The sequence below is a fragment of the Ceratotherium simum genome, chromosome X (genome assembly GCF_057802395.1).
Source record: "Ceratotherium simum simum isolate JZ-2026a chromosome X, ASM5780239v1, whole genome shotgun sequence".
NCBI classification, from domain to species: domain Eukaryota; kingdom Metazoa; phylum Chordata; class Mammalia; order Perissodactyla; family Rhinocerotidae; genus Ceratotherium; species Ceratotherium simum.
In genome coordinates, this window is record NC_141940.1 from 94,014,638 (window position 1) to 94,027,027 (window position 12,390).

The 12,390-nt window shown below is 41.5% G+C and overlaps 1 protein-coding gene across 1 annotated transcript in view; it reads left to right on the plus strand.

Annotated features, from left to right (window-relative positions):
* Positions 1-1,811: 1,811 nt before the first annotated feature.
* The window catches only part of LOC147911945 (uncharacterized), a 64,704-nt gene continuing 54,125 nt past the window's right edge, over positions 1,812-12,390 (plus strand). The window contains exon 1 of the mRNA XM_087426442.1: positions 1,812-2,039. Coding sequence (XP_087282568.1) covers positions 1,930-2,039 — 110 coding nt within the window. The 5' untranslated portion in view covers positions 1,812-1,929. The remainder of the gene's footprint in view (positions 2,040-12,390) is intronic.

Here is a 12,390-nt window from a genome sequence, read left to right on the forward strand (position 1 = left end):
TCCTCCCTCCTTTTATGTTTTTGATATCATATCTAACCTCTTTTTGTGCATTTGTATCCATTACGTTCTAATCGTGGAAATAGATAATTTTTCCTATTTGTGGTCTTCTCTTTTCCCCTTAAATCAGTCCCTTTAACATTTCTTGTAACACTGGTTTCTTGGTGACAAACTCCTTTAATTTTTGCTTATCTGGGAAAATTTTGATCTCTCCTTCCATTTTGAATGATAACCTTGCCGGGTAGAGTATTCTTGGCTGTAAGTTTTTTCCTTTTAGCACTTTAAATATATCGTGCCATTCTCTTCTAGCCTGTAAGGTTTCTGCTGAGAAGTCAGCTGATAGCCTTATGGGGTTTCCTTTGTATGTAACTTGACATTCTCTTGCGGCTTTTAGGATTCTCTCTTTATCTTTAATTCTGGACATTTTGATTATGATGTGTCTTGGTGTGGGCCTCTTTGGGTTTATCTTGTTTGGGGCTCTCTGTGCCTCCTGTACCTGGATGTCTGTTTCCTTCCTTAGGTTAGGGAAGTTTTCATCTATTATTTCTTGAAATAGATTCTCTGCCCCCTTGTCTCGCTCTTCTCCTTCCGGGACACCTATAACACGGATGTTAGTGCGCTTGATGTTGTCCCAGAGGTCCCTTAGACTGTCCTCACTCTTTTTAATTCTTTTCTCTTTTACCTGTTCACCTTGGGTAATTTCTTCTAGTCTTTCTTCCAGCTCACTGATCCGTTCTTCTGTATCCTCTACTCTGCTTTTGAGTCCCTCTAATGAGTTTTTCATTTCCAGTATTGTATTCTTCATTTCTGATTGGTTCTGTTTTATATCTTCCATTTCTTTGTTGACATTCTCACTGAGTTCATCTATTCTTCTCCCCAGATCAGTGAGCATCCTTAACACTCTTAGTTTGAACTCTCTGTCAGGTAGGTTGCTCATTTCTGTTTCACTTAGTTCCTTTTCTGGGGTTTTGTCCTGTTCCCTTACTTGGAATGTATTCTTTTGCCTCCTCATTTTGCCTCTTTCCCTGTGCTTGTGTCTCACGTATTAGGTAGGTCAGCTCGTCTCCTGCTCTTGGAGAGGCGACCTTATGTAAGTGATGGCTTAGGAGGCTTCCAGTGTGCTTCCCTCAGTTCTCAATGTTCCAGGGATGGCCCCTATGTGGGCTACGTGTGCGCTTCTATTGGGGCCTGGGAGCGCTCCCTATAGGCGCCCAGGAGGCTGAGTTATGCTCCTGGCCAGCTGTTGTAATGCTCAGCTGCTTGTAGTTGTTGTGGGCCCTTCAGTCTCTTTATCAGGTGTGGGGAGCCCCAGCACAGTTGGCTGTAAGTTCTAATACCAGATTTGTGGTGCGGTATTTCTTTTAAGTGAGTAGGCCCCCAGTGTGGCAGGTTGTTAGGCTCAGGGCCTTAGAATTGCTGTAAACCTCTAGCCTATTAGGTCTCTTGTCAGCTCTCTGAGGATTGCAGCTGGGTGGGGCTGGCCTCAGGCACAGGAGCACCCAATTGTTTCAGGCTTTGGAAGGTGGGGCAAACCTCCTATGTGGGTCTTTGAGAAGCACAAGTCTTCTGCAGCTGACAAGCCCTGCCGCCCAGAGGTCCACACACACAGTCAACACAGTCCTGCCCCGTGTGAGCGCCCCGACCTCCCCAAGCGGACCCAGTCTCTCCACAGCGGGAGCCCCACACACTCCGCCTCCACCCCACACTCTCCACCCACTCCTTGTGCACACCCTGCCCCGCTCAAGTCAGCTCAGTTGCCAGGCTGCAGAAAATCCAGTCACCAATCTATGCAGGCCCACATGTTGCCTGAGGGCTTGTTGTTAGGTGGGGCCAGTCTCTAGGGTGGGCTGCCTGCCCTGGCTGAGCTGGATTAAATCGGTGCTCTAGTGGGTGGAGCAGACCCTGGGCTAGCAGGTCTCAGGGAAAACTCCAATGGCGTCTGTGTCAGCACGCTCACACCAGGCCACAACAATGGCCGCCGCCAATGTCCCAGTCCCTGGAGAGGTCTCACCCCTCACCGAGATGCACTCAGGGCCTATTAGGTGAGTCTCTTGTCACCAAAGCAGTGTGCACCTTTCTTTCTGGTGATTTTAGGATGCTTTCTGGAATGGGTGAGTTTGTGCGCGGGCCCTTTAAGAGCCAGTTTTAGTTTCTTTGTGAACCGGGTTTTCTGGGGGTGCTCCCCAATGCTTTAGTAGCAGGCAAGGTCAGATATTATGCCACTGGTGTCGATTGTGCTGGGTCCACAAAATGCCCCCAGCGGGGGCGCTCCCCGCTCAGGGCCCCGCGCCTCCAGGGAGGCTGCGTACCTGTGAGCTGCTCCCGGCGGCCGTGAAGCTGGCGGCTTGTGAAGGCGGCGTTTTTCCTCTCCGGAAGGGAGTCTCTGCCTCTTCCACCCCAGTTAGGATTGTCCGTTGTTGCAGGAGTTCCTCTTATCCAGTTTTCAGTTCTGTCTCAGGGGTAATTTTTCCACGAGTAGTTGTAAATTGGCTGTGTCCACGGGAGGAGGTGAGTTCAGAGTCTGCCTACTCCGCCATCTTGACTCAGGATCCTGCCTTTTATTTCAATAATTAACTGAAAAATAATAGTTATGATTCAATTTGGGTAAATTTCAAAATCCCTTTCTCCAGTAATTATACAAAGGTATAGAAATCTATAAGCAACAGACGTATCTTTATTTTCCTAATTTTATTTTGTGTAAAGACAGCAGTGCCCTCCCAGTTAACTCCCCTTTAAGTTACATTCTGTTTCACCATGGATTCCCTAAAGCAGCGTCGATTTCTCCACTCATGCCTCATCAGAGGTGTTGTGAGGATCAAATCAGATCATATATGTAAAGCACTTAGAACCCTGCCAGTGCCTGGCATGCAGTAAGCACTCAATTAATGTTTGCTATTATTCTTATCCCCTCTGGCCCTGCAGGAGGAAATTTATCCCTTTAGGATATCTTCCTCAGCACTGAGCTGCACACGGAGCTTCCTTCCTCCCCATTTCCAGACACACACAAGGAAACCCCACAGGGATGCAAAGGTCTCCTTTAGTGGCCCTTTTTCTAAATTAAATTTTGTGGCTCATCCCGCTTCCTTGCCTTACTTGATTTAGATTTAAAAACCTTTGGTGAAATCACCTTTCAACTGTACTTGAAATGCAGGGTGCATACTGCCCCTGTGGTCCCTCTGGTGACTGATGCTTTTGGAGGTTAAAATGCATCAATGCAGTTGCATATTTGAACCTGTTGACTGTCTGTGGTAAGAGCCTCATTTTCTGATGATTTTATTCAGATTTCATGTCTAGAGTCAGGGAACACCTGGCCTAATATTTGGAAGCCATAGCATTGAGCCTAGGCAGGCCTTCATTTGAGGATTTTTGGTAGCTACATGACCAGGATGAGGTACCTAAATGCTCAGTGCCTCAACTTCCTCCTCTGGGAAATGGGGATAACAATAATTCCTACCTCACTGGGTGAAGGTGATGGTTAAATGAGATATGTATATGAAGTTTTTAGCACACTGTAAGGATATAATATATTATCATTTATGTTGTATTATTTTATTATATACTGTTCTTTTTTATACATTACCATTATTGTTTTATTATTATTACTGTTATCTGATACTGCATTCTGATTGTCTTCTCTCCTGCCCAAGCTCCACAGAGAACTACCCAGCTTGTGGTTTTTTCACCTGCTAGGCCCTACCCCTCCCTCTATTATCTACAGAAACAAACAACAGAGGCCATTTTCTTTCTCAATTTCCATACATCCCCTTATGTTTTCTTTTGACAGGGTTCAGGACATGCTACCCCAAAATATGGCACCTTGCCATATTGAATATTTAAAGCTGAAGGAATGTGAGAAATGGAAGGTGCAGGAAGGACTTTCTGACCCTCCCCTGAAGCAGGTCGTAAAACTCTCATGTGAAAAATGCCCTCCCTATACTCAGAGGAAAGGTGCATCCTTATGGAGGGACACAGAGAGGAATCCAAACACATAGGCCTTGCTAAGTTCCCCCTAGTTTACTACATTTACCTCATATCCTTTGTCCTATCATATTGTGGAGGATCAGAATTGGCCACCCCGAAATGTGTCTCTTTGGCTTGATTATTTTTAAGAACAAAAGACTCTAAAAGAAACTTTGACCTTCCCCCTAACTGCCTAAAAGATTTAAGATAAAAGGCCTGTCCCCAGGACAGGGTGTCACCATAGATAACTCTGGGTATCAGTACACTATGAGGGTCCTTGCTAAGCCCATTCTTATCTACCAAACATTTGCTTTTCCATCTCCATGTGAATTGCCTTCCTCCCCTTTGAAGCCCCAAACCACCCCCCCCACCATCCTCCTTTGTCTTTAGCTGAAGATGATATTTAAGCTGGCAACTCAGCCATTATGGTGAGTTACCCAGTTTTCCTGGGTTTCTCCCATGTGTACGTGTTATAAAGCTTTCTTTGATGTTCTCCTGTCATTCTGTCTTATGTCAATTCAATTCTTAGCCCAGCCAGAAGGACCCAGAGAGTAGAGAAATTCTCTTCCTCCCCTACAATATCTTTCCATGACTGTCCACTCTTCATTAAACCTGGCATAAAAACACTCAGATTTAACCACTATTTGGGTTTTCATTTCCTTATGAAGGCTCCTGTGTCGTGTAAAAGTTATGTTAAATTTATATGCTTTTCTCCTGTGAATCTGTCTTTTGTTACAGGGGCCCCAGTCAAGAACTTAAAAGGGTAGAGGGAAAAGATATTTTTCCTTCCCTACACTTTCCAAATAGCAACAACTCTCTTTTTATGAAGAAGACCTGCTGTTTTTTTTCTTTTTTTTTTTTTTTTTTTTGGTGAGGAAGATTGTCACTGAGCTAACATCTGTGCCCACCTTCCTCTATGTTATATGTGGGACACCACCACAGCATGGCTTGACGAGCAGTGCATAGGTCCATGCCCAGGATCCAAACCTGCGAACCCTGGGCTGCCAAAGCCCAACGTGTGAACTTAACCACTGTGCCACTGGGCTGGTCCAAGACCGGCTGCTTTTTAACAGATTCATCTCAGGCTTTCCCCCATTTCTAACAGATAATTTGCATTTCTAGACCCAGGACTGAGAAGTTTCACATAATCATGAACTAGTTTCCTTTCAAGATTGTGTTAAAGATAAAGTGAAGCATGTTAAAAATTTGAAAGGTTTATTTGAACAAAAATCAATTATAATTGGGCAGTGTCAAACCAAAAGTGGTTAGGAGTGCTCAACTGACAGGAGCTCAGGGAGAGACTTTATAGAGAAAAGACCAGAGCAAACTAAGGAAATTATTGATTGGCTATAGTGCAAAGCCTATTGGCTCTTTGTAATTGCTTGTCCTTAGGTTTCAATTTCGTAACCTTGAGGCATTTACAGGCTTAGATTTTGGTTTGCTTACTTAGGCCACCACAGCATTCGAGCCTCCTCAGTCTAATGGCCTCCTTGTTTAATTAATTTAACAATAGGAAACACGCCGTTTTTTGTTTTGTTTTTGTAGGAGAGGAAAAACAATTTTTCCTCTGCCCTTCTAGGTTTTTGGCTGAGATCACCTGTAATAAAAGACAGATTAACAGGAGAAAAACAGACAGACATTTAATAACATGTACCTCCTGTATACATGGGAGAGACCCAGGAAAACTGAGTAACTCTCCAAAATGGCCCAAGTCATCCCCTTATATACCATCTCCAGGTAAAGACAAAAGAAGATGTTGGAGGGTGGGCAGTTATGGGAGGTTATCAGGCAAAGCACAGTAAACAAGGGTAAAGTTGTCATGCAGATTTAAGTCATTGCCTACTCCATTGATGAGAGTTTCTTGAGATTTAGAACCATCCTTCTCTTTTAGGTACAGAGAGGGAGACACCCTTACAAATGGAGATTTCCCTTATAAATGTAAATGTCCCTTACAAAAGAGTAATTTCTATTTTGTTTAAAGAGCTTTTCCTGTGTCCACTTTTTCTTAAAAATAATCAGCTCAAGATAATCCTTATACCAAAGAAGCATAGTTTGGGTAGGCATATTCTGCTTCTCTTCATTTTATAGGAGGTAGTGTTTTGCAGTGGTTCAGCATGTAGATTTTGGAGGAAAAAAAGACCTGGATTTTAATCTTGGCTCTGTCACTTTCTCGTTATGTGCCATTGGATATGACAACTCTCTGAGCCTCAGTTTTCTAATCTATAATTTTGGAAAGTAGCACCTATCACATAGGGTTCTTGTGAAGACTAAATTCGGTGATGCACGAAAAACACTTAGCATAGGTTCTCAGTATCATGTTAGTATTGGGGTCTCTTTCTTGTACTTTGAAATGGAATTCACATATCTTGATGCAATATGTTTTTAAACATGTAAGACACGTGTCCACCTACATCAATATGACACAGCAATTGGGACTAAGAACTGAGATCACCTTTGGCAACATGACTTAGTTATTTGTGTCAGGAAAGCCTTGCCCGGTGTCAGTACAAATAATCCCATTATTAAAGTGATTTTCCTAACTACTTCACGTAAAGTTGGCCCTCCCAGTGTTGTCTATCCTTGATTTGCTTTTCTCTGTAGCACTTATCATAACCTATTATATCTATTTGCGTGTGTGTGTGTGTGTGTGTGTGTGTGTCTTCTTCCCACTACAATGTAAGCATCACGAGAGAAGCAACTTTATTTTTTTGTTCTTATATTCCTAGTGCCTAAACAGTGCCTGGATCACGGTGGGACCTCAATAAACACTTGTGGAATAAAGGGATAATATGAATCAGACATGAAATTATGAGGAGGCAGTCTCATTTGCTGACACTTGTTAGAAGTAGCCATTTCCTCTAGACTGGGATGGCCTGAGGATGTTTCTGGCATGAACCAGACTGTTAGAGCAGCACTGTCCAAAACTAGTCATATCCCTTCCTTGCTTCAAACCCTTTAATGGTTTCCTATTTGTCAGGAGCTTGCAAACTATGGCCCGTGGGCCAAATTCATTCCAATGCCTGTTTTTGTAAATAAAGTTTTATTGGAACACAGCCACGCTCATTCATTTATGTCTATGGCTGCTTTCCCACTACAACCGCGGACCATATGGCCACAAAGCCCAAAATATTTATGATCTGGTCCTTTAAAAAAAAAAGATTTATGACCCTTGCTATTGTCTAAGATAAAGTACAATGTTTTTCAGATCTGTCTCCTACCAAAAGAGTAGTGTGGATTTTGCTAAGAGTTTAGAATTACATAGGTTCAAATGTCAGCTCTGCCAATTACTAGCTGTGGGAACTTGTGTGAGTGACTCAACTTTTCGAGGCTCAGTTTCCTCGTCTGAGAAACAGAGATAATAATGATGCTTACCTCAGTTGTTGTTAGAATTAAATTATTGTCTGTACATAAAGCTCTTACCACAGAGCCTGGCATATGGCAGGCACACATGCAATTCAAGCTCTGATTTTTATTGCTGACTCTCTGACTACTTCATGCTCCATGCTTCATTTATTATTAACACTCAACTGCTGAGCATTCCTGTACAGTGCAAGTTGCTTCCTGCTACCATAACCTGCCTACGAATTTCCTTTGCCTGGAACACATAATTGAAACTTTACTTGCCTTTGCAGACCTCCACTAAGGCTCCTTCTCCTGTCAGACTTCTCTGAAAGTCATGGTTGAATTCATTGGTCTACTGTGGTCTTATAGTGCCCTTGCAATTAGAGCCCTCTCTTAGGACTCAAAACATCAAATTTAAATAATGTAAATCTCTGTCTCCCAAACTAAAATCTCCTGGTGGTGGTAGTAGTCGTGTGTAGGGGCAGAGGGAGAATGGTTCTTAATCACTTTTCTGTTGCCCGTACCCAGTACAGTGCTTGGAACATAGCTAATGGTTTTGACTAAATCAGTTAACTCTAAGGAGGAGATATTCCCTTTTGTTCATTCGCTTTTCTTCACACGGTGCTTGTAGCTGTTTCTAATTGAAAGGAGAGCATTGATGCTGGCTTAAGCTTCCTGTGAAGGAGTGAGGAGGGTGCTGCCTCAGCTCAGAGTCTTTGAAAGGCTCTGTTGGCTCAGGGCAGACTACAGGGACAGAGCAGTCAATTTCCTATACAGGTAGCTGTGACAGAGTGAAATGAGCAATTCATTATCTTTCTGATGATATTTGGTGGCTTGAGTACCACCCCTGCCACTTATTAATGATATGATTTTAGTTTTTCAGTTCTCTTAGCCTTGGATTCCTCATTGTAAAATTGGGGAAAATTTTTCTCTCACTAACTTAGGGTGAGGACTATGAGAGATGAGATTAGTAAAAGCTCTTGGTAAATTGGTCTATACACATTAAGCATGATGGGCCTAGAGTTCTGGCTCGTTGAATGGAGAGCAGAAATGGGACTGGCATGGGTCTGTTCATAAATTAATCCATTAGGTAAAGACAAGACTGGTCCTATGTGGTTGGCTCATTCCATCGGATTAGTGGTAGGCTACGAGGACTTGTGTGACAAAGATATGAACACAAAACAATTATTTGACCCAATGATGCAATACTTTTAAAAATATTCCCTCACAGAAGGCATAACCTAATTATCCAAAAATGACTTTGAGGTATTTTATTTTAAAGAGTGATGGTTATCTCTATGACCCAAAAGCAAGATCACAATCCGGTTTGTATTAATTTTCTCCGCCAAAATATTACAAATTAGCAACTTAAAACAACACACGTTTATTATCTCACAGTTTCTGTGAGTCAAGAGTCCAGGCCCAGCTTAGCTGGTTCCTCTGCTTAGTGTCTCACAAAGCTGCAACCGAGGTGTCAGTCAGGACTGGGTTCTCATCAGAGGCTTAATTGGGGAAAGATCTGCTCCCAAGTTCCTTCAGGTTGTTGGCAGAATTCTTTTCCTTGAAGATATAGGATTCATGGCAGTGTAGGGGAGGAAAAAGTTTTCCTCTACCCTTTTAGGGTCCCTGGCTGGGTCTGAAAACTAAACTGACAAAGACACATTAACAGGAGAAAAACATTCACATTTATTTAATATAAGTTTTATGTGACATGGGAGCCTTCATAAGGAAATGAAGACCTGAATAAACAGTTAGACCTGAGTATTTTTATGCTGGGCTTGATGAAAAATAGACAGTCACATAGAAATATGATAGGTCAGACAGTTTGAGGTAAGTGTAGTAAATTGGGGGAAACTTAGCGAGACCTGTTTGTTAGGATTCTTCTCGCTGCTCCCTTTGTCTTCGAAGATAGGGATATTCTTTTCCTCTGGGTATAGGGAGGGCACCTCTCACATGAGGGTTTTATGACCTGCTTCAGGGGAGTTGGGGGGGGAGGTCAGAGTGACCTTCCTGCTTCTTTCTCAAACTCTTTTAGCTTAAAATACTCAATATGCCAAGTTGCCATGTTTTGGGGTAGCTTGTCTTGATCCCAGCAGCTTTATTCTTCAAAGCCAGTAATGGAGAGAGAGGGAGAGGGAGGGGGAGAGAGGGAGAGAGACTCTAGCAAGATGAGTGCTACATGCCTATGTAATCATGTACACACACAATCACCTATATCCCATCACCTTTGCCACATCGGATTGGTTAAAAGCAAGCCACAGATCTTACCCACACTCAATGGGAGAGGATTACACAATGGTGTTATAGGAGAGGAAAAATAATTTTCTTTCTGCCCTTTTAAGTTCTTGGCTGAGGCTCCTGGAACAGAAGACAGGTTAACAAGAGAAAAACAAACAGAAATTTATTAACATGTAAACCTCATGTATACATGGGAGATACCCAGAGAAAAATCAATAACTCTGAGAAGTGGCTTAGGCTTCAGGCTTAAATACTGTTTTCAGCTGAAGACAAATGAAAGAGGGGTGTGGGGGAGGCCAGTTATGAGAAGGTGACCTGGAAAAGTAGGGTAAACAAGAGTAAGGTTTGTTATGCAGATTTAAGTCCATGACATCTCCATTGATAAGAGTTTCTTGTGATTTAGTCATCCTTCTCTTTCTGGCACAGAGAGGGAGATACCCTTACAAATGGAGGTTTCCTTTATAAATATAAATGTCCCTTACAAAAGAGTAATTTCTACTCTGTTCTCAGAGCTTCTCTTGTGTCTGCTGTTTTTCAAAATAATCAGTTCAAAATAATCCTTATGGCAAAGAAACATATTTTGAGGTGTCATATTCTGCCACTCTTCAGTGTACATACCAGGAGGCAAGAATTATGGGAGCCACATTAATATCTGCCTACCACACTATACAACCCCTAAAGTATGTCACTCCATTTAACAACAGTATATGTGTCTGTGTGTGTGTTTCAAGGGGTGGCATGCTCCATGAGAAAAAGAGATTTTTTCCTCTCTTGCTTGCAGCTGTATCTTTAGTACCTAGCACAGTACCTGGGACAAAGGGGATGCTCAATAGATATTTGTGGAAGGAATGAATTAATGAATGAATGAATACCCACTATGTGTGTGGCACTGACAATTATTTTGGGCTGTGGCAGTGCATGATGTATTTAGTTTGCCCCATTTTGTACACCAAAATAGCATAAACCATTATCCTCTTAGTGATGATAAACTCTAAATTGTTAAATGTAAATCATTTGACAAGAGTTATGGGATTATTTTGAACTCAGTGAAGACGTGTAGCTATTAAATATCTGAATCCCAATGATTTTTATGATGTAAAATTTATGACCAACTCACCTTTCTAAAACTAATTATGAGAAAATAGAACTTTCAAGTTGGAGAATTCTAACATGATTAAAAAAGCACTTGACCCTGCCTCTTCTCCATCAAATCTCTTTTCTTTTTTTGCGTGGGACAAATTTTCATCCTAGCCTCTGAAGAGCTATGCCCTGCAGTAACTTGTAATGACTGCCACTTGTTGAGGAGAAATCCTTAACATTACAGAATTGTAGAATGTTATAGCTTTAGGGTTCCTTGATCCAGAATACAGAAAAATAGCACCTCATGGCTTCAGCAGATGTTTTTCTTGTTTACACTGAAATTCCAGTGTCAAAAAGCCAGTCCTTGCTCCGTCTTCACAAAAAGAAAATATTCCATATTTCCTAAGGGAGTATGAAGAAAAAAAAAAAAGGAAAAGAAAGCAGAATGTTTTGGATGCCAAACAGCACATGGAGAGCTTTGGATGCCAGGGCGTCTGGGAACATCAGTGACAGGATGCCTTCTCACAGCTGCTGGAGCCCCTCTGATGAGAAAGCTTTATGGAAAAAAAAATAGGCAATCAACATTCTGCAAAGGATGACATTTTCTATTAAATTGTCCCCACTTTTTATATAACACAGCTGCAACCATTTTATGTGGCTTTTCCTAATGATACCGCGTCTTATAAGCATGAACAGTAGCAAAATAGTTTGTCAATGGCTCCCTCTAAATTCACAATGTTTCAGAGTAATGACTTCCCACTTCACCTGAATGTCCCCACCCCCAAGAATCCAGATACCTGTATTTATTGGTGCCTGTAACAATACAGAACTTTAAAATGGGCCACTGAATACGAAGGGCAGACTATGTAATATCCTTCTAACATAGACAGTGTTCTTCAAAAAAGCTGGGATGTGGGTTGATCATTGATGATTTAGTGCAGTGCCTTCTATATCCATTCCATAAATACTCACTGAGTGAATTAATGAATGGTCAATTAACTTCTCTAGGTTTCCTTTTAATTAAAAAGAAAGTAGTTTTGTAGTTTTCGTGTTTAGTAAGTTGCTAAGTGCAATGACTGTAAATTAGTACGTCTTCTAAATGCTCTCGGCTTGAGCTGATGTCCTTCCTCTATAGTAAATTGTTACTGTCTTGCAGATGTGCACAATATGCTGAATTATACATACGATTGATAAATAACATCACCTCTTGAAGAAATTGTCCAGATTAATCTAGATTGAGCACTTTTGACTGCGGGATTTGATGTCTCGTATTAAAGTGCTAGTTTTGAACATTAGAGGTATACTTCAAACCTCCTAACTTTTATCAGGCTTTAATGTTCAGAAAAAATTTGGTAATTATTTGGATACGTGTTGGTTAGATCCTAAAATCAATTTCATAGACTTTAAGGCTCAATTTAAGCTAAAAAGTAACAATACATCTTCTCTAATTTTCTGGTTTATGTATTTATTTACTTCCACAGAGCATTTTAGATAACATGGTGAAAACAAAACAAAACAAAAGACTAATATAAAGTACTTTGCAATTAAAAAAATTTAAAAATACTTTACCATTAACATTCTTTTATCCTAAAAGTTACTTTAGGAAACGCTTCTCTATCTCTTTTGATATCAGGTACCCCCGTTATATTCTCTCAAATCAACCTATATTTTCCTTCAGTGGTACTGATGTAACTGTGGGCCCTCTGGGACCAGTTCAACTGACCCCATCTCTTATCAACTGAGTGATTGTTGGAGAGGATGTGGAGAAACAGG